This window comes from Hylobates moloch, unplaced genomic scaffold (genome assembly GCF_009828535.3).
Source record: "Hylobates moloch isolate HMO894 unplaced genomic scaffold, HMol_V3 SCAFFOLD_15, whole genome shotgun sequence".
NCBI lineage: Eukaryota > Metazoa > Chordata > Mammalia > Primates > Hylobatidae > Hylobates > Hylobates moloch.
The window spans coordinates 81105038-81126924 of NW_026652290.1; the positions used below are offsets into that span (position 1 = coordinate 81105038).

The 21887-nt window shown below is 36.9% G+C and overlaps 1 protein-coding gene across 1 annotated transcript in view; it reads left to right on the forward strand.

Annotated features, from left to right (window-relative positions):
* LRPPRC (leucine rich pentatricopeptide repeat containing) overlaps window positions 1-21887 on the forward strand; it is a 113412-nt gene that overhangs the window by 68392 nt on the left and 23133 nt on the right. The window contains exons 26-30 of the mRNA XM_032177990.2: window positions 6915-6983; window positions 7719-7809; window positions 14408-14550; window positions 14673-14781; window positions 20173-20299. Of these exons, the coding sequence (XP_032033881.1) occupies window positions 6915-6983; window positions 7719-7809; window positions 14408-14550; window positions 14673-14781; window positions 20173-20299 (539 nt within the window). The remainder of the gene's footprint in view (window positions 1-6914; window positions 6984-7718; window positions 7810-14407; window positions 14551-14672; window positions 14782-20172; window positions 20300-21887) is intronic.

Consider the following 21887-nt stretch of genomic DNA (forward strand, 5'->3'; position numbering starts at 1 on the left):
TCTGTAGGTACAGTGTCAGTATTAGCAGGTCACTGATCAGAGCGGAAATGAAGCTCAGCTTTGAGAGGTTCTACAGGAGGAATGCATGTGCCTGTCTTTGTGTAGTAAGATGTAATAGAGCCAGAGACAGAAGAGTGATTTCTTGTTTTGCCATCTACCTGCTTTTGTGATAATGGACAAATTATTAAACCTTTCTAAGCTTCCTCATGTATAAAAGAGAACATAATATCTGTCTTTAAGATTCAATCACATAATGTATGTAAAGCAGCTTGCATGTTTCCTGGATTATGGTAAGTGATCAATAATATTAATTCCCTTTGCCCCTTAAAGGTAGGGATTGTGTTGTCTTCTTTACCTCACGTAATTCAAAATATGATGTTCAGCATAAGGTACGTGTTTGCCACATGAATAGGCAAGAGAAGACTACCTCTTAATTACTTAGAGCTTTGCCAGAATACAACCACATTTAGGAATGGCTGTCTGCTGATGACAGAATTTTCGTAGTAGGTGTGTACAAAATTTTTTAAAGGGTGAAGAATAGGTTTACAGAAAGAATACTACAAGTCATGAGCAACATTTTTATCATTCCCGAAAAAAGCAATAGTGTCTTATCATTGGGTAGATTCACTGTGGTTGAATTTACAGAGCTGCTGTGTATTTGAAGCATTGTGGAAATAATTAGATAAACCAGTCATAAGCTCATATTAAATGAAGAAAGATATAGGCAAGGTTCAATGTGTAAATACCACCTGTTTGTTTGTTTGTTTTTAAGATGAGTTGGCATACACGTATCATGTTATATGTAATATATTTGACAGTCTTCAGTCTTTTTTTTTTTTTTTTTTTTTTTTTTTGAGACAGGGTCTTGCTTTGTTACCCAGGCTGTAGTACAGCGGTGGCTTAGCTTACTGCAGCCTTGACCTCCTGGGCACAAGCATTCCTCAGAAACACCTAGCCTGAAAAAAGTCCTTTCTACAACACTTCATCTTACAGCAATTACTACATTCTGTAGATTCTCTTTTTAAAGGTCTATCTCTTCGACTAGAATGAAGGGAAAGGAGAAAGACTGAGAAGGAAAGGAAGGAGGGAAGGAGAAACTGGTCCAACTGGGAAGCCATGCAAATGCTTTCAATCACCTTCACTAAAGAGCTTCATTCTGGAGATTTCAGATGAAGAAATCTGCCAATGCCATCTTTAAGGGTTCATGATAGGAGATACTGTGTCAGATCTAAGAGCTCCATTTATCTTGTACCTATGTTAATTCACCCTATTTTCTGTTAACTCAGGTCTCTATCCGTCATTTACATAGCATTTGAGATGACTGAGTAAAGTGTCTTAGAAATCCACCACCATTACCTTAATTTTGAGTGTAGCAATGTTTAGGGTGAGAAAAAGCATTCTAGGCAGAAGGAACTGCCTGTGCAAGGACCCTCAGGCAGCAAAGAGGTTCCTCCCTTTATCCTTCTTCTGCCTCTTAGAACTCTTATTAGGTAACACTAATAAAATGACATCTGGAGTGTGGTACATTATCAGACATTTAATAAATGCTAGTTTGATTCCCTTCTCTATGCCATTCTTTCCTGTGTAGAGATCAACCCTTTTGTCTCTTCTGCAGATAGATCCTCTGTAGGCTGTCTTAAGAACTCTTGGGAATCAAACCCAAGGGAAGAGGTTAGAATAAGAAATGCTAAGTTTAAAGCAGAACTTTTTTCTCATCTTTGTGTTGGTTCTGAGAACCTAGCAGTGCCTGGCACATGGCAGGCATTTAGTAAGTGATTGCAGAACTGCTCAAAGGGCTAAGAGTTAAATTAAATAATATATTTCTTGATAGAAACCTCTAATATGGTAACGTTTCATACATTATTTAACTTTTTTGCTTGTGTATATAATCTCTCCCTGGATTTAATGTCTGGTCTTGGAAAAAAAAGAATGAGTAACCCAAAAAGTGATACTTTATTTATATGGTCTGCAATACTGTCTTCCTGGGAGGTAAATGAAGTACCTGAAAAGGTCGTAGACTAAAAGAATGAAGTCATTTTTCTGTTTGTTTACCGAGAAATACCTTCTTTTACCATAATTTCTAGCAATAGGAGTATTGGACTAGAACTCAGGAACCCTGAGTTTTAGTTCTGGCTCTGCTACTAGGAACCATAAAGGAGGTCCCATCCTTAAAGACATAACAACATTGCTGTCTTTATGTATCGGGGCTTTCAAAATGATAATGACATTTGACCCACTTTTGAGAAATGATCCTAAGTAAATCATCTGAAAACCAAAGTAGGTAAAGATGTAAATTATGATTATTACCTGTAACAGTGAAAGTTTTTCTCAAAGGAGAAAGGGCGCAAATGAACTTCAGTTTGTTTATGAAATGGAATGATGTGGCCATTAAAAATAATGCTTACAAGATTTTGGATTTTCGAATTTGGGATGTTCAACCAGTAAATAATACAGATATTCCAAAAGTCAGAAAAATCTGAAATCTGGAACGCTTCTGGTCCCAAGCATTTTGGATAAGGGATACTCAATGTATAGTAGTTATGGAATTTGAAACCAGGCTCTGAGTTTCTGTTTTCTGTTGGTTCCCCTGTACCATCCTACTTCCATGATCTCATGACCCCTCAATATCTGAACTATCAAAACCAACTTACCCTTTCTCCAGAATTCCTCTTTCTTGACTTTTCCCTCTCTCCTTATCTGCTGTTTTGCCTTTCCATCACACTGCAGCGAGAGTAAATTTTGATGTCTTCTCAGTGAGGGAAAAAACTCTTTTGATGGCTTTTGATTTAAGACCAAAAGTTTGGATTCCAGTGATCTCCCAGTCTTTGTTACTCTTCCTTTTGTTCTTTTCCAGATCTAATTCAGGACTTGTTATCCCATTTGCCTTCCTTAATAAGCCAGCGTGGATTGTATACACAGACAGTGGATTTTAGAGCTAGGGTTTGTTTGTTTTTGTTTTGTTTTTTGTCTTGTCCTCCAAAATTTCAAGATATGTCAGTTTTCATGTAAATATATACCCCCTTTTGTGAGTTAGTTTAGTATCTCCTGTAACACCTGGTCAAGTGGATAATTTTTAGTTCATGATAGTTTGTTAATTGGACTTGCTCAGCCATATTTTCCTCCTTATTATACATGGTCTTCAAGTTTGTCTTGGAAACTTTTAGAGAAAAGGACAAATGCGAAAAGACTTAATAGAGCCATGAGACCTTTTTTGCTCCGTTGTTCTGTGCTAGCTGTAGGGATAAATATAGTTGATCCTTGAACAACATAGGTTTGGATTGTGTAGGTCCACTTACATGTAGGTTTTTCTTCAGTAAATATACTGGAAAAGTTTTTGGAGATTTGAAAAAACCTGCAAATGAACTGCATAGCCTAGAAATACTGAAAAAATTAAGAAAAAGGTATGTCATGAATGCTTAAAATATAGGCAAATTCTAGTCTATCTTATTTGCTACCATAAAACATATACAAATCTATTGTTAAAAGTTAACAGTTATCAAAACTTACACACACATAGACTATACATGCTGCCATTCACAGCTGAGAGAAATGTAAACAAAAGTAACAAAGTACTAGTCATAAGTACATAAAATTCACTATAGTACTTATTGTATTAGTGTAATTATTTTGAATAACACCATGACATCCATACACAGTATCACTAGTGATGCTGGAAGTGCTTCTAAGAAGTAAAGTTGTGACATTTCAAGAAAAGGATGAATTGCTTGATATGTACTGTAGATAGAGGTCTGCAGCTCTGGTTGCCTGCCATTTCAGATAGAAATTCATCTTGTAAAAGTATGTCACAAACTTACGGTATCAAAAAATACAGTACTGTAAATGTATTTTCTCTTTCTTACGATTTTCTTAACATTTTCTTGCTGTAGCTTACTTTATTATAAGGATATAGTATTTAATACATGTAACATACAGAATATGTGTTAATCGACTATTTGCTATTGGTAAGACTTCCAGTCAACAGTAGGCTATTAGTAGTTCAGTCTTCGGGAAGTCAAAAGTTATATGTGGATTTTTGACTGCACCAGATGGTCAAACTCTAACCCCTGTATTGTTCAAGGGTCAGTTGTACTTGAACAGTACTTGGGTTGGGGTGGGGATGTTGTTTTTTTTTAAGAGACAGGGTCACACTATGTTGCCCAGACTGGAGTGCATTGTCCATTCACAGGTGCAATCATGACACACCGCAGCCTTGAACTCCTGGCCTCAAGCAGTTCTCCTATTTCAGCCTCCCGAGTAGCTGGGACTACAGGTGCATGCCACCTTCTCCAGCATGTTTTTGTCTTTGTCTGTCCCTTCTTTAAAGCCTTTGTGCACATGATTTTTCCTCCTACTATGTTAACTAGGGGACATGAGGCTAGGGCGGGCGGCTTTCATGTGACATCTCCAGCAGTAGTGGCAAGAAAAATCAGAACAGGTGAAAATTTCTATTTGAGTTAAATTCAGGATAATTTTCCTTGAGACAGAGTTTGAAATGCAGTAGAAAAACTTTCTTTTTACTTAACAGGTAATAATTATTGGATATCTATTTTTACTAGTATACATAGAAGCTTATGATAAGCTTTTTATGGTAAATTTACATCAGAGTGTTGTAATGAAATTAAAGTAATGGCAGTTATTTTTGACTTTGGATTACTTTTTTCCCCTATACAAGTAAACTTAGTAGTGAATTGCAACTGCAGAAAGTTGTGATTTGAAGCACAGTAGCTCAGGTGGAAACAAACATGCAATTGTTTCTATAAAAATAATTATTGTATCCTCACTATTCATTAGCTAGATTGTGTGTAGCAACACAGAAAGAACTAAAGATGAGTTTAATTAACATTAAATGTTTTTCATGTTATATTTAACATCCCAATTAGAATTCTATTCTTCTCCATGTTTTTATTACATTTTCTATTTCTGCTTTCAACTTGCAGTGTTTAAAATTCAATAAGATGTTAAGAGATAAGCCAGAAATCTTGACTATTACAGCAGCCTAGGAGATTTAGTTAATCTGACCTAGATGTTCTTTTGATGATTGAGATTTATATATGAAAACAGTTCTCAATTTCAAAATGAAACATGGGAAGATCTGCCATATAAATCAGCTGTCCTGCCAAAGACAGGCAGATTAATCAGCCACAAACAGAAAGAGTATGTCATAAAAGTTGTGCTGTTTAGATTGTTGGCATTTGGATCAGCAATAATATTGAAAGTTGTAAGTGAATGTAGCCCTTGCATTTTGCTGTGTTCTGAAGAGGATTATTTCATAGTTTTTCAAGGGCTTTTAGTATATATTGGCATTAGTTTCATTTTCAGTATTACGCCTGTGAAACAAAACAAATAATGTAAGAAAAATCCTTGAGAAGAAATTGTGTGTGAGTGTAGATATTAATAGTATTTGAGACTATATTTCAATGACTAATTTATTCATCACTGATTTCTTGTATCCCAAAAAGTGGATACAAGAAACGAGAACAAGTTATCCAACTTCTAGTCTACCAATTTTTCTGTCATCCCACCAAAGCTGCAAGATGTTAGTTTCCACTTCAGTTCTTAATTTAACATTGTACAATGTTATTTTTTAAAATTAAAAATAATGAGGACTTATAAATAAGAGATTAGATTCAAGGGATACCTGGTTTGATCAACAGAAGTGAGTGGAGAAAGCAGTAAAGATACCTCCTCTAGACTGAAGCAGCCAGGGCTAATGAGTATGTAGTTTTCTTACCATAATGCTGTGATTGAAATGTAGTATTTAATGGTGAAGCCCTCTTGCAGATGATGAAAATACTATAGAGTGACAAATCCTTGGAATTAATGTTGAAATGGTTTGTCTTTTATTCCAGTATCCAAAATTGTAAACTAAGTGCTTTGAAGCCAGACTTACTGACCAAATGATAGTAATTTCTAATTGAGGATATAACATATGTCTCAATTGTTTAAATTAACTGAGACTATAAACCAATTTTAAAGTACTTAGCTTGTTTTGCTCTTTAAACATTTAGTTTTAGGTGCTAGGCAAAAGTCATTAGAGTACTTTTACCACTGTGAAGTTTGCAAAGCATTTTGTTTTAAAAACGAAAGCCAGTGGTTTATTATTGTGACAATTGTTATTTTGTGTAACATTGATAATTTTTGTCTCCTGAGTCTATTGGAATAAAGTAAGTGTGTGTGTGTTCAAGAGAGTGTGTAAATGAGAAAGAGCACATGCAGTCAGGTGTGGTGTGGCCTATGCCTGTAATCCCAGCATTTTGGGAGGCTGAGGTGGGCAGATCACTTGAGGCCAGGAGTTCGAGACCAGCCTGGCCAACGTGGTGCAACCCATCTCTACTAAAAATACAAAAATTAGCCAGGCATGGTGGCACACACCTGTAATCCTAACTACTTGGGAGGCTGAGGCAGGAGAATTGCTTGAACCCATGAGGTGGAGGTTGCAGTGAGCCAAGATCATGCCACTGAGACTCTGTCTAAAAAAAAATAAAATAAAGAGCACATGCATGTGAATGTTGACACACACTTTTTGACATTTTCTAGTTTATCGCTTATTTTTGAACTAAAGAAAGTATAACCGTTTTATTAATTAAAGATTTATGGAATGAACTTTGACCTGCAGTGCAGCATTTGGAAATAATCGGCATCTTCTAGGCACAGGTTAAGCATAGGTTGTGTTTTATGCTCTGTTCTACTCTTACTTAAAGGTCTTTGATAACTATGGGGTTAATTATAGTTTGTATTAGTTATAGTATAAATTTAGTATATAGATTGTATACCAGTATATTATATAGTTTAGTATATAATTTAGTATATATATTTGGCAGCAAATTCATAAGAAAAGAAACTGTCGTTGAGGAAAAAAATAATATTCAGCTGAAGCCTTACCTTGGGTGCTATGTGATTATTTTATCTTACAGACTCCAGGGATTAGAGCTCGATCTGCAAGGCTTCAGTGGTTTTGTGACAGATGTGTTGCAAATAATCGGGTTTGTATTTGATTCTGATGTCTCAATCACCTAAAACTGTGAGTAGAAGGCAAGGGTCCTCTGTGTCACATGAACATTTGGGGACTTCAAGAGACAGGGCATTGTGGAAGCAGTGTTTATCTTGATTGTTTGCCAGATAAGCAATGGCTTATTTCTTATTCCTGTGGTGCAGTAGAAACCCTAAATTGTTAACCTGGGCCCTGATGATTTTATCTTTAACTAGTTGGTTGGAGCAGGCCGACCTTATGTCCTTGGCACTTTACGCCTGCATTAGTCCTTAGTAGCAGGAGGAGTTGCTTCCCAGAGCTCTGGAATTTCTGCTTGCCCTTCTCTGGTGCAGGTACCTGTTTGCATCATGCCAAGTAAAAGCCACAGGGCAAGAAGAGTCTAAAGTTTGGAGGGGGAAATATTTTTGTTAATGTACGATACACTCATTGAGTTTTCCCACCCAGATATCTTTGAATTAGTTATTCATGTTGTGTTCTTGACTCCAAATTTTTTTAGAATTGTGGTAAAATAAGTATAATGTAAGATTTATGATTTAACCTTGTATAAGTATACAGTTCAGTGGCATTAAGTTCATTCATATTGTTGTGCTCAGCCCATTAACTTTTGAAATGAAGTTAAACTGCCCTTTTGGTAAAGCTAATTTGAAAGATTATTCCACTGCTATTTGTTAACTATAAAATATATCCTTTACCCAAGGTAGATCTATCTCTTAATCTTACTTTTAAGGTTGAAACTCTGGAAAAATTAGTGGAGCTGACACAGAAGCTATTTGAATGTGATAGAGACCAGATGTACTACAATCTGCTAAAACTGTACAGTAAGTGATTTAACTATTCTTCATGTTTTCACTTATTCTGTTGAAGGCAGTGGCAGGAAAGGAGTATTTGGTTTTGAGGGAGCTCCAGGGATTGTCAGAAGGCAGTTTTCATTAAACAGAGGCTCAAGTAGAGGCTAGATTGAATTTTATCACAGAATGTTATATCATAGCACTAGACACTGTATGTCTTCATAATTTCTGACATTCTTACTGCAATAATGAGAAAGTACGAAAACCTTCATCAGAATCACAGAATTTAATAGGACTTTTTGAGGTAAGAACGGTCTTTCTCTTATTTTTATTTAAGCCTTCAGGTAAATTTATTGGTCACTTTTATAAATAGGTAACCACCAACACATTCATGTAAGTAGAGATTTTTTTCTTTTTGCAAAAAGATACATATCTTGCATATCTGTATACAAACTCATTGTTAAACAGTTTTTTAAATGTCATTGTATATTTTTGAGTCAGCTATATATTACAAACATTTTTCTATATTTAATCACCTCCAAATAACTAATATACTGCATAGATGTACTAAAATTTATTCAGCCTATCATGTCCTATTACTGGGTTTGTGAATAGATTTCCATTTTTCAAACAACACTACGTTATTCATTTTTGTGCCTTAATCTTCATTCATATCCTTAACTGTTTTCTGAGGCTGAAATCTTTGTATTTGACATCTCTGAAACTTTTGATCTCTCTTTTCAAACAATGCTCTAGTACTTTTATACCAGTGTACACATTTGGAGCTTTACAGTTTCTTTTAGGATATTTCGGTAAAGAGGAATAACACTTAGAACAGCCAGTGACCTTTTCCTATTTGCTTCATGGATATTTATCTAGATTTATTGTTCTTCTTTTCTCTTGGCAAATTTCCCTTCACCAAACGAATAAGGGGATTTATTTGTCTTTTCAAACTTGCATTTATTACCATTGAAAGCTTTATTTTACATCTCGATGATGTAAATAAAATTAAACTTGCTTAAAATTTTACATTCCAGTTTTTGGTTGTATTGAAATACACACTTCACAGTGTAATTCTTAAGACTTTGGCTTGAACGATGATCAAATTCTTGCACACAATGCTGAGGTTGGTATTGAATGTATAAAATTAAAAACCTGTATTTTAGGCAGTTGGTCCTGAAATTGCAAATTATAATCTGTATGTGAGCACTAACATTCCACTCTACCTACTTTTTCTTCCTTTTAAAAACAATTTCATGATGAAATTCTAATGTGCCAACTTCAAAAGAAGCAGTGACTATATGTCTAAATGTGTCTTATTATTTCAAGTAGTCCTCATAGAAGACTATATAAACTTGGATTCAGAAAAAAAAAAAAAAAAAACCTATGAAGCCCTTACTGTGTGCTAGACATTGTGGTAGGCACTGCAGATGTAAAGGTAGTGCTTTGCTGAAAGGGTCAGCCCCATCACCAAGTCTTAACACTGCAGCGGGTAAGAACAACTGTAAGTATGTGGTAGTCTAGGGCCAGGTGAGAGGTGGCCAGCCACACAAACTTACTCTTCCTATTCAGAAGAACTTTTACTATTAGTTTTGCTTTGTTTTTGAGACAGGGTCACCCAGGCTAGAGTACAGTGGTGCGATCAGAGCTCACTGCAGCCTCAACCTCCTGGGCTCAAGAAATCCTCCCACCTCAGCCTCTCAAGTAGCTGGGACTACAGGCATGTGCCACCACACCCTGCTAATATTTTTTTTTTTTTTTTTTTTACTTTTTGTGGAGAGAGGGTCCCACTGCATTGCCCAGGATGGTCTTGAACTCCTGAGCTCAAGCAGTCTTCCTGCCTCAGCCTTCCAAAGTCCTGGGATTACAGGCGTGAGCCACAGTGCCTGGCCTTTTTTTTTTTTTTCTTTTTTTTAAGAAACAAAAAAATGTACAACATTTAGCTTCATCTTAAAATTTCCATTAGGGATATATGGTATCTGAGTTTAATACTATTTTCTTATCCTTAATTTCCTCTATGTGTCCTATTGGACACCTGTCTCCAATTCCTTCTTGCGTTGTATTTGAGTCAATAGTTTGAGGAGGTTGGCAGAGTGTGGTTAGCTTCTTAGGAGGCTGGAAGCCAGTGGAATCCTATAGAGAAGTATATATACTTTTTAACCACATTTGTATACTTCCTACCTTCTGCCGTGCTATAAATAGATAATCTGGTTATAATAGCCCTAATCCTTTCCTTTCTGAAGAAAAAGCAAGCTATCCCCTTCTGCATTTTGCCTTCCGACTTGGGCCACTATTTAAATAATATTGTTACATGGACTCAGTTGCTTTGAAATGGAGCATATGATATGAATTGGATCTTGCTGTGTTGCCCAGGCTGGAGTGCAGTGGTGCGATCTCAGCTCACTGCAAGCCCCGCCTCCCGGGAATCACGCCATTCTCCTGCCTCAGCCTTCCCAGTAGCTGGGACTAAGGCGCCCGCCACCACACCTGGCTAATTTTTTTGTATTTTTAGTAGAGACAAGGGTTTCACTCTGTTTGCCAGGATGGTCTCAATCTCCTGACCTCGTGATCCGCCCGCCTCGGCCTCATTATACTTTTTAAAAATCCATATTTTGCATTGTGAATTTCTTTCTTAGGATGTGATTTTAGCCCTTGAAAGAGATTGGATTAGTAGTTATTTTTGGATATTTGTTGAAAAGCAACTTTCCTTCGTTTATTTTAAAACAGTACCTTTCACATACTTAATACACACTTTATTTTGTTGTAAATCATAACATACTACAGAAACATGCACAAAACAAAGATACGTAGCTCAGCCAACACCCATGGAATTGCGTAAGTCTTACATACATTTAAATACTAGCTTTTATTAATATAAAACTGCTTTCATTTTGAGGACTCAATATAACACGATCTGTTACAAAATTTTGTCATAATTCAAACTTCATTTCTATCCTTTCCAATATATTTTGACCTTTCATTGTGACAGTGTTGCAAAATTAGTTTCTAGAACCTATAGCAAACATTAATTACATGAATGAAGTGACTTCCTCACTTGCTTAAGGAATTTTCTATTATTTCTATATGACAAATATTTTCTTATGTTCTGAACACTTCTTTACAGGTAGAAAGTAGAAATTAGTTTCTTTGTATAGTAGTCTATCCAAGAGTCAAGCTGCCTTACATTTGTAATTTTGCAGTACAATTCTTTGAATCTATTTAAAAAGTATGTATAACCTCACCATTTATTCCATCTCAGTAATGATTCATATATTATTTCTTCAAGTATGTATAGCCATTTACATTTCTTTTCATATTGTGTGGCCTTTTCCTCCTCCATTATTACACAAATGAAATGAACATATTCTGATTACTAAAGATTCAAACAATGTAACACTATACTAGCTAACTGTGAAAATGTCATTGTGTCCACCGCCACCCCCTAACCGCTTATCTCAGACATAACTTTGTGAATTGGCCATCCTTTCCATGTCTTCTCTGTACATTGCCCTCTCTCTACCTTTATATCCATATATTTTTTATGTACGTACCTATTATTTTGATTCTTTTATATCCTGTTTTATACTCTACTTGTTTCACGTTCTACATTTCTACATTGTGGCTCCTTTTTGTTTTACTTAACAATATGAAATAAATTCACAAGAAGAATACTTGCTTTTTCTCCCTTTTAATACGAATCTTAACTGCTGGTATCCTTAAAACCTCTGAAGTTGATGAATGGTTTTTTTAAAAAATGAATTTATGGGTTCTTAACATGTATTTGTGTTTTATTTTAGTCCTTATTTGTTTTAGTGTTCACATCTTGCCCAGGCTGGAGTGCAGTGGCCCGATCTCAGCTCACTGTAACCTCCACCTCTCAAGTTCAAGTGATTCTCCTGCCTCAGCCACCCCAGTAGTTGGGATTATAGGCATGCACCACCACACCTGGCTGGTTTTTGTATTTTTAGTAGAGATAGGGGTTTCACCATGTTGTCCAGGCTGGTCTCGAACTCCTGGCCTCAACTAATCTGCCCACCTCGGCTTCCCAAAGTGCTGGGATTACAGACATGAGCCACTGCACCTGCCCACAAGTCTATTTTAATAGTTGCATCTCTGTAATATCCTTGTCTTCCCAAAGCAGAAGCTTTTTATATAATTTGTGCTTTTTTTAAACAAAGAAAATTATGTTCCCAGAATTCTTGCAGCCTAAAGGCACAGACTTGTAGATTATCCACCCACCTTTTTATTGTTCAGAATAATTAATCCCTTTTTAAAGGTCCTTAGCAGTATTGTGTCTAGCTGTTGGAAACTTTCCCTGTCTTCCCACAGTCCACAAGGACCTTTTGGCAGTCAACAGAAGTGCTCCGCTACAGAATAAAGATTCAGAGGCTTGAATTTTTTTTTTTTTAAATCAAATAAGTTTTATACTTTCACATCCTTGAAATACTTGAATTTTATATTACATAAGAACATTTTAATGAAGAAAAAGCATAATTAGTTAATGAGAGTCTTGTTTTGAAAATTGGTTGTAAATGTAAGGCTTTTATATTAGTTGGGCTAATTTTATCAGTATATGTATAAAATCACTCTGCACTTTAGATTAATTTCTGCCATCTGGGCCTCCTTGCGACGTAGTCTGTGTGAAAGTTTAGGCTGCAGCCGGGCAAGGTGGCTCACACCTATAATCCCAGCACTTTGGGAGGCCAAGGCCGGTGAATTGCTTGAGGTCAGGAGTTCAAGACCAGCCTGGCCTACATGGTGAAACCCTGTCTCTACTAAAAATACAAAAATTAGTGGGGTGTGGTGGCGCACACCTGTAGTCTCAGCTACTCGGGAGGCTTAGGCAGGAGAATTGCTTGAACCCTGGAGGTGGAGGTTGCAGTGAGCCAAGATTGGGCCACTGCACTCCAGCCTCTCCAGGCGACAGAGCAAGACTCCATCTCAAAAAAAAATATTTAGGCTGCAATCTGTGTGGCCCAGGGGAATTTCTCTAAGGTTTTTTTTGTTTTTTTGTTTTTTTTTTTAATTGCTGATTTTCCATGAAGAATGAGTATGCTTTGTTTTTTGTTCTTTGAATTTTTTACTTTTAGGAGTCATTAGTTATCAAAAAACTTAACTTTTTGGTTTTGGGGAGAATAATCTAGGAAAATCCTACATGTTTTAGTATTTTTCCTCTAAAATGCTGAGGAACAAATGTATTCATGTAGTCTGGAACATTTGTGCTCTAAAACAAACCCCTCCTTCCTAGAGCTGGACGCCATACAATCCAGATATTTCTTATACATACTGGCAAATTAAAAAGAAAAAAAAGACATCTAAAGCAGTTTTTCTGTGCATTTAATAATTGTATTGCACTTAGTGTCATGTGACATTTTTCATATCTTGTCCCAGTTTTTCACAAGCAGAAATTAATTTATTATATTAAATGACTTGATCTTTCCTCTTCCAACCATGAGAATTTCTAAAAACAAAGTTTTGGTTCTGGAGTTTTTGCTAGATTACCACATGAAAGGAAATGGGCTTTTCAATATGAAGGGATCTGCCTATTTCCTTCCCAGCCGTTGTAATAGTCTGATAACATTATCAGTTGAGATAAGAAATCTAAGAAGATTCCATGTATCACAAACGGTCATAGAAATTCTTCATATCAACAGAAGAAACAGATAATTCTCTATTCAACTAAGTGAAAAGGTTTGTAGATTTGTCACTTGTAAAGAGAATTACACACTTTAAATCATTTTAGTACACACCACAGCTGTGTACTATACGGCAGCAGCCCCCAACCTTTTCGGTACCAGGGACTGGTTTCTTGGAAGACAATTTTTCCACAGACCACGTTGTGGTGGGGGACGGGGATGAAACTGTTCCACCTCAGATCGTCAAGCATTAGTTAGATTCTCATAAGGAGTTCACAACCTAGATCCCTCACATGCACAGTTCACAACAGAGTTTGCACTCCTGTGAGAATCTAATGCTGCCGCTGCTCTGACAGGAGGTGGAGCTCAGCGGGTGATGCTCACTTGCCTACCACCATACACATTCTGCTGTGCAGCCCGGTTCCTAACAGACCACGGACGAATACCTGTAGCCTTTGCAAAGATCATAGATATATGTATACCGTATGCACTGCATACAATCACAGATATATGTATATCACATACGGTACACGTATGTATGTATGTATATGGTGCCATATGCCGTATATATATATATGTGTGTGTGTGTATATATATATATATGTATATATATCTCCAGGATCTTTGCAAAGGCTAAAGGTCGTAGTTGAATTGTTACCTGTTTCTGATTTTGATTTCAGCAGTAGGCACTTTCTCAGTAACATTAAAAAGACAAACTTTTTATCAACATGGTTGAAAGTGTTTAATAAAGTGTGATGGGGGCTTCTTGTTATTGCTTTTTAATAGGTAGGGTATTTTTGGTTTGTAATTCAGAAATATAGAGAAAAGTTCCCTTCTCGACTTCGGGTCACAGTCACTTTTGGTTCCTTTCCCTAAAGGTAGCCTTTGGAATAATGCTTTCTTCAACATCAAATAAGAAAAAGTTCTAAATATTTTTGTGAATTCTGTTTAGTATATTTATTGATTAATTTCTGCTTAATCAAATTCTACAGAAATAAACGGTGACTGGCAAAGAGCTGATGCTGTCTGGAATAAAATCCAAGAAGAAAATGTTATTCCTCGTGCAAAGACATTAAGATTATTAGCGGAAATCCTTAGAGAGAGTAACCAGGAAGTTCCATTTGACGTACCTGAGGTAATTGTTTTTGGCATAATCGTAACAGATTTTGTTGTCAGTATGACTAGGTCATAGATTAGCCTACTTTTATATTGAAAAGATTACCAGTTTTTATTTAACAGAATAATTTTGTTTTAAAGTTGTGGTATGAAGACGAGAAACATTCCCTGAATTCTTCATCAGCTTCAACCACAGAACCTGGTTTCCAGAAAGATATATTGAATGCCTGCCGATTGAAGCAAAAAGAAGGCAAGCACATACGGTGATGGGGATGTGTCGGGGGTACTGGTCTTCTTTCTGATAGCAGTGTGGGGTGTAAGCCCAACCAATTAGAAGTGCTCTAGAATAGAAATAGTACTTAAATTTTATATATTTCTTGTCCCCTTCCATACTTTAACGAAAACATTTTGGGGCAATTGGGAAAATTTAACTATTGACTGAGTGGTAGATAATATTAAGGAATGACTCTTTTTTTTTTTTTATTATTTTTTTTGAGATGAAGTCTCACTCTGTCGCCCAGGCTGGAATGCAGTATCGTGATCTCAGCTCACTGCAAGCTCCGTCTTCTGGGTTCACGCCATTCTCCTGCCTCAGACTCCCGAGTAGCTGGGACTACAGGAGTCCACCACCACGCCCGGCTAATTTTTTGTATTTGTAGTAGAGACGGGGCTTCACTGTGTTAGCCAGGATGGTTTTGATCTCCTGGCCTCGTGATCCGCCCACCTCGGCCTCCCAAAGTGCTGGGATTACAGGCGTCAGGCACCGTGCCTGGCTGGAATTACTCTTATTTTTATTAGATGTGATAATGGTATTATGATTTACTTATAGGGAAATGTTCTGAAATTTTGAGATCCACATGAGTTACTGAGGGATGAAAAAAGTCAAAATTTCTATAATTTATTTTAAAATGCTTAAGCTATAAAAAACAAAGCAGGCCGGGCATTGTGGCTCACGCCTGTAATCCCAGCACTTTGGGAGGCCAAGGCTGGCAGATCACAAAGTCGAGATGGAGACCATCCTGGCCATCATGGTGAAACCCCATCTCTACTAGAAATAACAAAATTAGCCGGGCGTGTTGGTGCATGCCTGTAGTCCCAGCTACTCGGGAGGCTGAGGCAGGAGAATCACCTGAACCTGGGAGACAGAAGTTGCAGTGAGCCGAGATTGCACCACTGCACTCCAGCCTAGCGACAGAGTAAGACTCCGTCTCAAAAAAAAAAAAAAAAAGCAAATCTGGTAAGATGTTAATTGTTACATATAAGTGATGGGTATATGGAAGGTGAGGTTCATTATACTATTCTTTTTTTTTTTTTTTTCCTGGAGACAGGTCTCACTCTGTCACCCAGACTGGAGTGCAGTGGTGCAATCATGGTTCATTGCAGCCCCCCGCCTCCTGGGCTCAAGCAGTTATCCTACCTCAGCTTCCCAAGTAGCTGGGACCATAGGCACACATCACCACACTCAGCCAATTTTTGTAGTGACAAGGTCTCGCTATGTTGCCCGGGCTGGTCTTAAACTCCTGAGCTCAAGTGGTCCTCCCACCTCGGCCTCACAAAGTGCTGGAATTGCTGGTATGAGCCACCACCCCCAACCTGTACTATTCTTCATACTTTTCTGTACATATGAAATTTTTCGTAATAAATGCTGTTGTTGGCATTTTTATTAAAAAGTATTTTTTGAAAATAACTTTTTGTGGCACATATTATAACTTATTTGAAAGCAAAAAATGATTAAGGCATTAATTACTATACTAGTATGTGTTGAAGTGATCCAGCAACATCTCAAGGTTAGAGGTCTGTTTCTTGACTTTTTCCCTTTCTCTGGTATTAAACTTTCCTGAAGACGTCTTCACCGCTATTATGCCTACTTTAAATTTTTTATGACCATCTTTAACCCTCTGTTATGAGCTTGTAAGTTGAATTTTATGTTTTTACTTAGACTTCTTATACTGTTCCAGAATCATATATTACTCTTATTTTCTTTACTTTTGTTAATTTCTTTTCATTCTAGCTTTCCATAGAATGATTCCTTCAGTTTTGGGGTGGATTTCAAGGATGGTTTATGATAGTTTACCATTAAGGAAATAAATACAAGAGATTTATTTTAGTATTGATAGTTTTGAGGTTTATTAGAAAGGAGTCAATTTAGAAATTTATAGAACTTCTTAATTTCATAACTTAACTAGAAGGTTTGGCCAGGCTTGCAGGCTCATGCCTATAATCCCAACACCTTGGGAGGCCAGGGTGGACAGATCACTTGAGTCCAGGAGTTTGAGACCTGCCTGGCAACTTAGTGGTATCCCATCTCTACAGAAAATACACAAATTAGCCTGGCTTAGTGGCACAGGCCTATAGTCCCAGCTACTCAGGAGGTTGAGGTGAGAGGATCAGCTGAGCCCAGGAGGTTGAAGCTGCATTGAGCCATGATCGCACCTAGGTGATTGAGTGAGACCCTATCTCAAAAAAAGAAAGAAATTTTGTGGCATTGATGTAAAAGGCATGAAGTAAAAATAAGTTCTTATGCCTCCTCAGTTACCTATAGTAAAACTTTTTATTCATTCTGAGTCATTTTCTTTTGAGACAGAGTCTTGCTCTGTCACCCAGGGTGGAGAGCTGTGGTGCATTCTCACTGCAACCTCCACCTCCCGGATTCAAGTGATGCTCCTGTCTCAGCCTCTCAAGTAGCTGGGACTACAGGGGCACACCACCACAGCCGGCTAGTTTTTGTATTTTTAGTAGAGACAGGGTTTCCCCATATTGGCCAGGCTGGTCTCAAATTCCTGACTTCGTGATCCGCCCGCCTTGGCCTCCTGGAGTTGCTGGGATTACAGGCATGAGCCACCATGCCCGGCCCATTCTGAGGCATTTTCCTTTGCTGCATATTCAGTCTATATATCTTTGAGTACACACTATGCATCTTTGAAAGCGAAGTATAAAATTGAGCTTGATCAATACTATGTAAATGTTCTGATGAAGTTTGTGTGTGTGTGTGTGTGTGTGACAGAAACAGAGTCTCGTTCTGTTGCCCAGGCTGGAGTGCAGTGGTGCGACCTCTGCTTTCTGGGCTCAAGTGATTCTCCTGCCTCCCAGGTAGCTGGGATTATAGGCACCCACCACTGTGCCTGGCTAATTTTTTTTTTTTTTTTTTTTGTATTTTTAGTAGAGACAGGGTTTCACCATGTTGGCCAGGCTGGTGTCAAACTCCTGACCTCAAGTGATCCGCCTGCCTCAGCCTCCCAAAGTGCTGGGATTATAGGTGTGAGCCACCACCATGCCCGTCCTCTGGTGAAGCTTTGATTTGACTAAAATGAATATATGGTTAGTGTACAGTTTAAGTGAAAACATTTAAGTAGTTAAATAATTAAATACAGTACAGTGTGTATTATAAATGTAGAGCTACCTCTATTCTGGAATTTTCATTTATCTAATTGGTTTCATCCTGTTAATTCTTTTCTTTTCTTTTCTTTTCGTTTTTTGAGGCAGAATGTTGCTCTATCACCCGGGATGGAGTGTGGTGGTGCAAATCTCAGCTCACTGCAACCTCTGCCTCCTGGGTTCAAGCGATTTTCCAGCCTCAGCCTCCCAAGTAGCTGGGATTACAGGCACCCCCCACCACACCCAGCTAATTTTTGTATTTTTGGTATAGACTGTGTTTCACCATGTTGTCCAGGTTGGTCTCGAACTGCCAACCTCAAGTGATCCTCCTACTTTGGCCTCCCAAAGTGCTGGGATTACAGGCGTGAGCCACTGTGCCTGGCCATAACTCTTCAGAGTTTTCTGTTTCTTTTTTTGTATATCTCAGGATTCGAATGTTTAGTAAAATATGAATGCTTTGAAAATTGAATGCTTACATTAACACTTTTCTGGTAGTTCAGTCTACTTAAAGGTGTATCATGATTGTCACCTTGGAAACAAACGTGTTGTGAATGGGTTTGGTATATTAAAATGCTAATTTTAAAAAAAACTAATAGGGACTAATTACACAGCCACACCAAGTTAATGTGAAGACCACAGTTTTAGAAAACAACAAGAGTTTCCAAACAAGTGAAATATTATATATGATCATTAGGAAGTTGACAATAATTGCATTACATCTTAAGTTTTTAGCCCCCTAAAAAGCATTGGGTATTGAATGGCAGATTTTATTGCAGTCATCTTATTGTGTGTCATGGTTTAAATATTTTATTTAGCAAAGCTGTTCTGTGACTTTAATAAGTAAATAAAACATTCTTAAATTTGTGATGCATTGACACTGGTACTCACATGAAGATATGTCTTTATTTTCTCCCATTTCAGAAAAGTGAAATACACCGAATAGACTAGGTATCTGATGGAATAATCAGTAAATGATAGTGGAGTTTCTTCTTGCATATTAGCGTGTTTTTATTTTCCATTTTTTGCCAGTGTCCTGGAATATACAGTTGTTCACAACCATAGAAATCTAGTGTAAAGCACTTGGAAATTTAATGACTAACAGGGACTGTTCTATGGAAGATTGACTTGAAATGTGATAAACCTCTGCCATTGTTACTTTCACTTGCCCAAACTGTTCTCCTTAGTTAAGATGCAAATATAAATGTTGCCGTATATTTTTTTCTCCAGATTCAGCTTAAAGGGATAAATATTCCTTTGACAGTGCCACTTAAGTTTAATTAAGGGACTAATGCACACATCCCCTAACTCATACATAGAAGCATAACAATTTTCGCCTGTTCAGAAACTTCTAAAGTAGCTTAAAATGTTCTTCTGAACATTAAATAATATCATGTTCTGTCTTAATTAGAAGTTTTATATTTCCTTACATTGAGCCCTATATTCGTAGAATCCCGTACGTGATAGTTCAGTTATGCCCCATCTTTATTGTGATTTGTTTATACACAGAAGGGAATAGATTGTAGTTTCAGTTGGCTGTTTATAGCCAGGCAATTTTATTTCAGAAAAGTAAGTGACTGAAAAGTGTAGTTACTTCTCTTTTGGTAACATCTTTTCATTCACTGACAGTTATTGTGAACAAGTGAAATAAAACTGTTAATCAGTCAAACAAATGTTGCTTAGTTTACTTGTTAGATATCTGTATATTTGAAAATTGTATGTTTTTGTATAAGTCCTGTCGTAGCCAAATAATGTGATCTCCTAATTTTAGAATTATAGGCTATATTCTCTTTAGTGCTATTGTGCTGAAATGTTAACCATTGTAACCACCCACTTATAGATTAAAGATTGCTTTAAAATGCATCTTTTGCTCCCCTCAATCTAAATTATACCTCTGGTTTATTTGGACTTTAACACACATTTTGCGATTTATTTTGAAACTAGTATCTTTTCATAAATTCAGAAGAGCTGTTTCTCATTTTTATTATAAAGAAAATAATGTATCAAGAAAGCTGGTATGAGAAACCATTTTAAGAGGAAACCCCTTCAGGCACCATCCATTCAGATTAAGGTGTAGTTTCCAAAACTGTAGCTTTGTCTTTAAAATATTTGAAGAATTATGTCAGTGTGTCTCTCTGTGGAGTGGTAACAGTGGGTTGGTATTAAACAGCAAAAATATTTGGGTTTAGGTCTTTGTTTCAGGATTTTTTCCATCCTTTTGGCATTTCCGAATAATGTCATCTCATTTTTTGTCTGTTTTCTCTCATAGGGGCATATGGTATTTTCCTGAAAGCAAAAGAGCAAAACGTTGTGTTTAATGCTGAAACCTACAACGAACTCATTAAATTACTGATGTCAGAAGATTATTTTACACAAGCAATGGAAGTGAAAGCATTGTAAGTGTTAGTCTATTTATTAAACCTCTTGTTTAAAAAAGAATATTGGCTATCATTAGCCAATAATTATAATAATAATGTGCTGTGTAGTGCAATTGCTTGATTGGCCTCAGCTACCCATAAAAATCATACGAAATGGTTAACTAACTTTATCAGGTTTTTTCACCTTCAAAAAAAAGAACACCTTTACTGGCCATATATACAATGTAGTACATTTTGCTTACTAAGTTATATTCCATCATAATTCATTTAAGATATCCATGCACAGAAAAGTAATTTTATTATATTCTGTTTCTTGTTCAACATCTGAATCCATGTACCTTTTGTGGTGGGAGCAGCCTGAGAAAACAAAGACACCATGGACTTTGAACTTAGACTAAGATTTGAATCTTACTTGAAAGTTCTGTGACCTTGGGAAAATTACCTGCTATCTCTGATCCTTAGGTTTTCTTCCATATGATGAGTGTATGATAATATTAATATTAAAGATTTCTTCTATGTGTTGAAGAAGGTAGAGTGAAGTAGAGAAAACATAGGTACTGAACACATTTTATTTGTGTTTCCCCCTCCTTTCATGTTGTTTTTGGATTAAAAAAAAAAATCTGGGCGCGGTGGCTCACGCCCGTAATCCCACAAGTTTGGGAGGCCGAGGTGGGTGGATCACCTGAGGTCAGGAGTTCAAGACCAGCCTGGCCAACATGGTGAAACCCTGTCTCTACTAAAAACAGAAAAATTAGCTGCGCGTGGTGGCATGTGCCTGTAGTCCCAACTACTCAAAAGGCTGAGGCAGGAGTATCACTTGAACCCAGGAGGTGGAGGTTGCGTTGAGCTGAGATTGCGCAACTCCACTCCAGCCTGGGTGACAAAGCGAGACCCTGTCTTAAAAAAAAAAAAAAAAAAAAAAAGAAGAAGAAAAGTAAAGGAATAATCTGAAAAAAATTTTAAGTCCACAGCACTTTTAGACTATTAGAATCCTAAGGAGAAAATGGATGCCTGCCATCCTTTCACATCACAAGAAAACCTGGCAGTGTCTTAGTGTTGCTAAAGTTATGCATCATAGGACCGTATTTACTGTCTGTTTTTAATGTTGAAAAACGTGTTCTGTATGACTGTATTTGTCTGTGTGTATATGTGTGTTGTCTTGAATCATCATTTGTATGTCTTGATACAAGAGAGTCGCACTAAGACTGTTGGGTTTTTAATGTACTCTGTGTGTCATTTGTGTGTTTTCTCAATTCCTAATCAAATTATATCTAGAACACTTGATATACCCTTAATTAGTAACTTGGAAACTTTGACATTGAGCAGTATCCTGTCATCTGTAACCACTAGGTCAAGGGTGTGGATCATCTAAAATTACTTTTCTCAGAAAATTATGAAACTCTCCATCCCAACCCTCTCTATGATAATGAAGGAGAGCCAGAAAACAAGAGAAGCATTTTGTATTGAGAATTAAGTATGATTAAGTGATGAGATAGAAGCAAAGACAGAAAACTTAAAAAAAAATTAGATTTTGAGTTTGGTCACAAAGACCTTTGAAATGCTTCCTAAAAGTACAGATTTTAATTTAATTTAATTTTTTATTTTT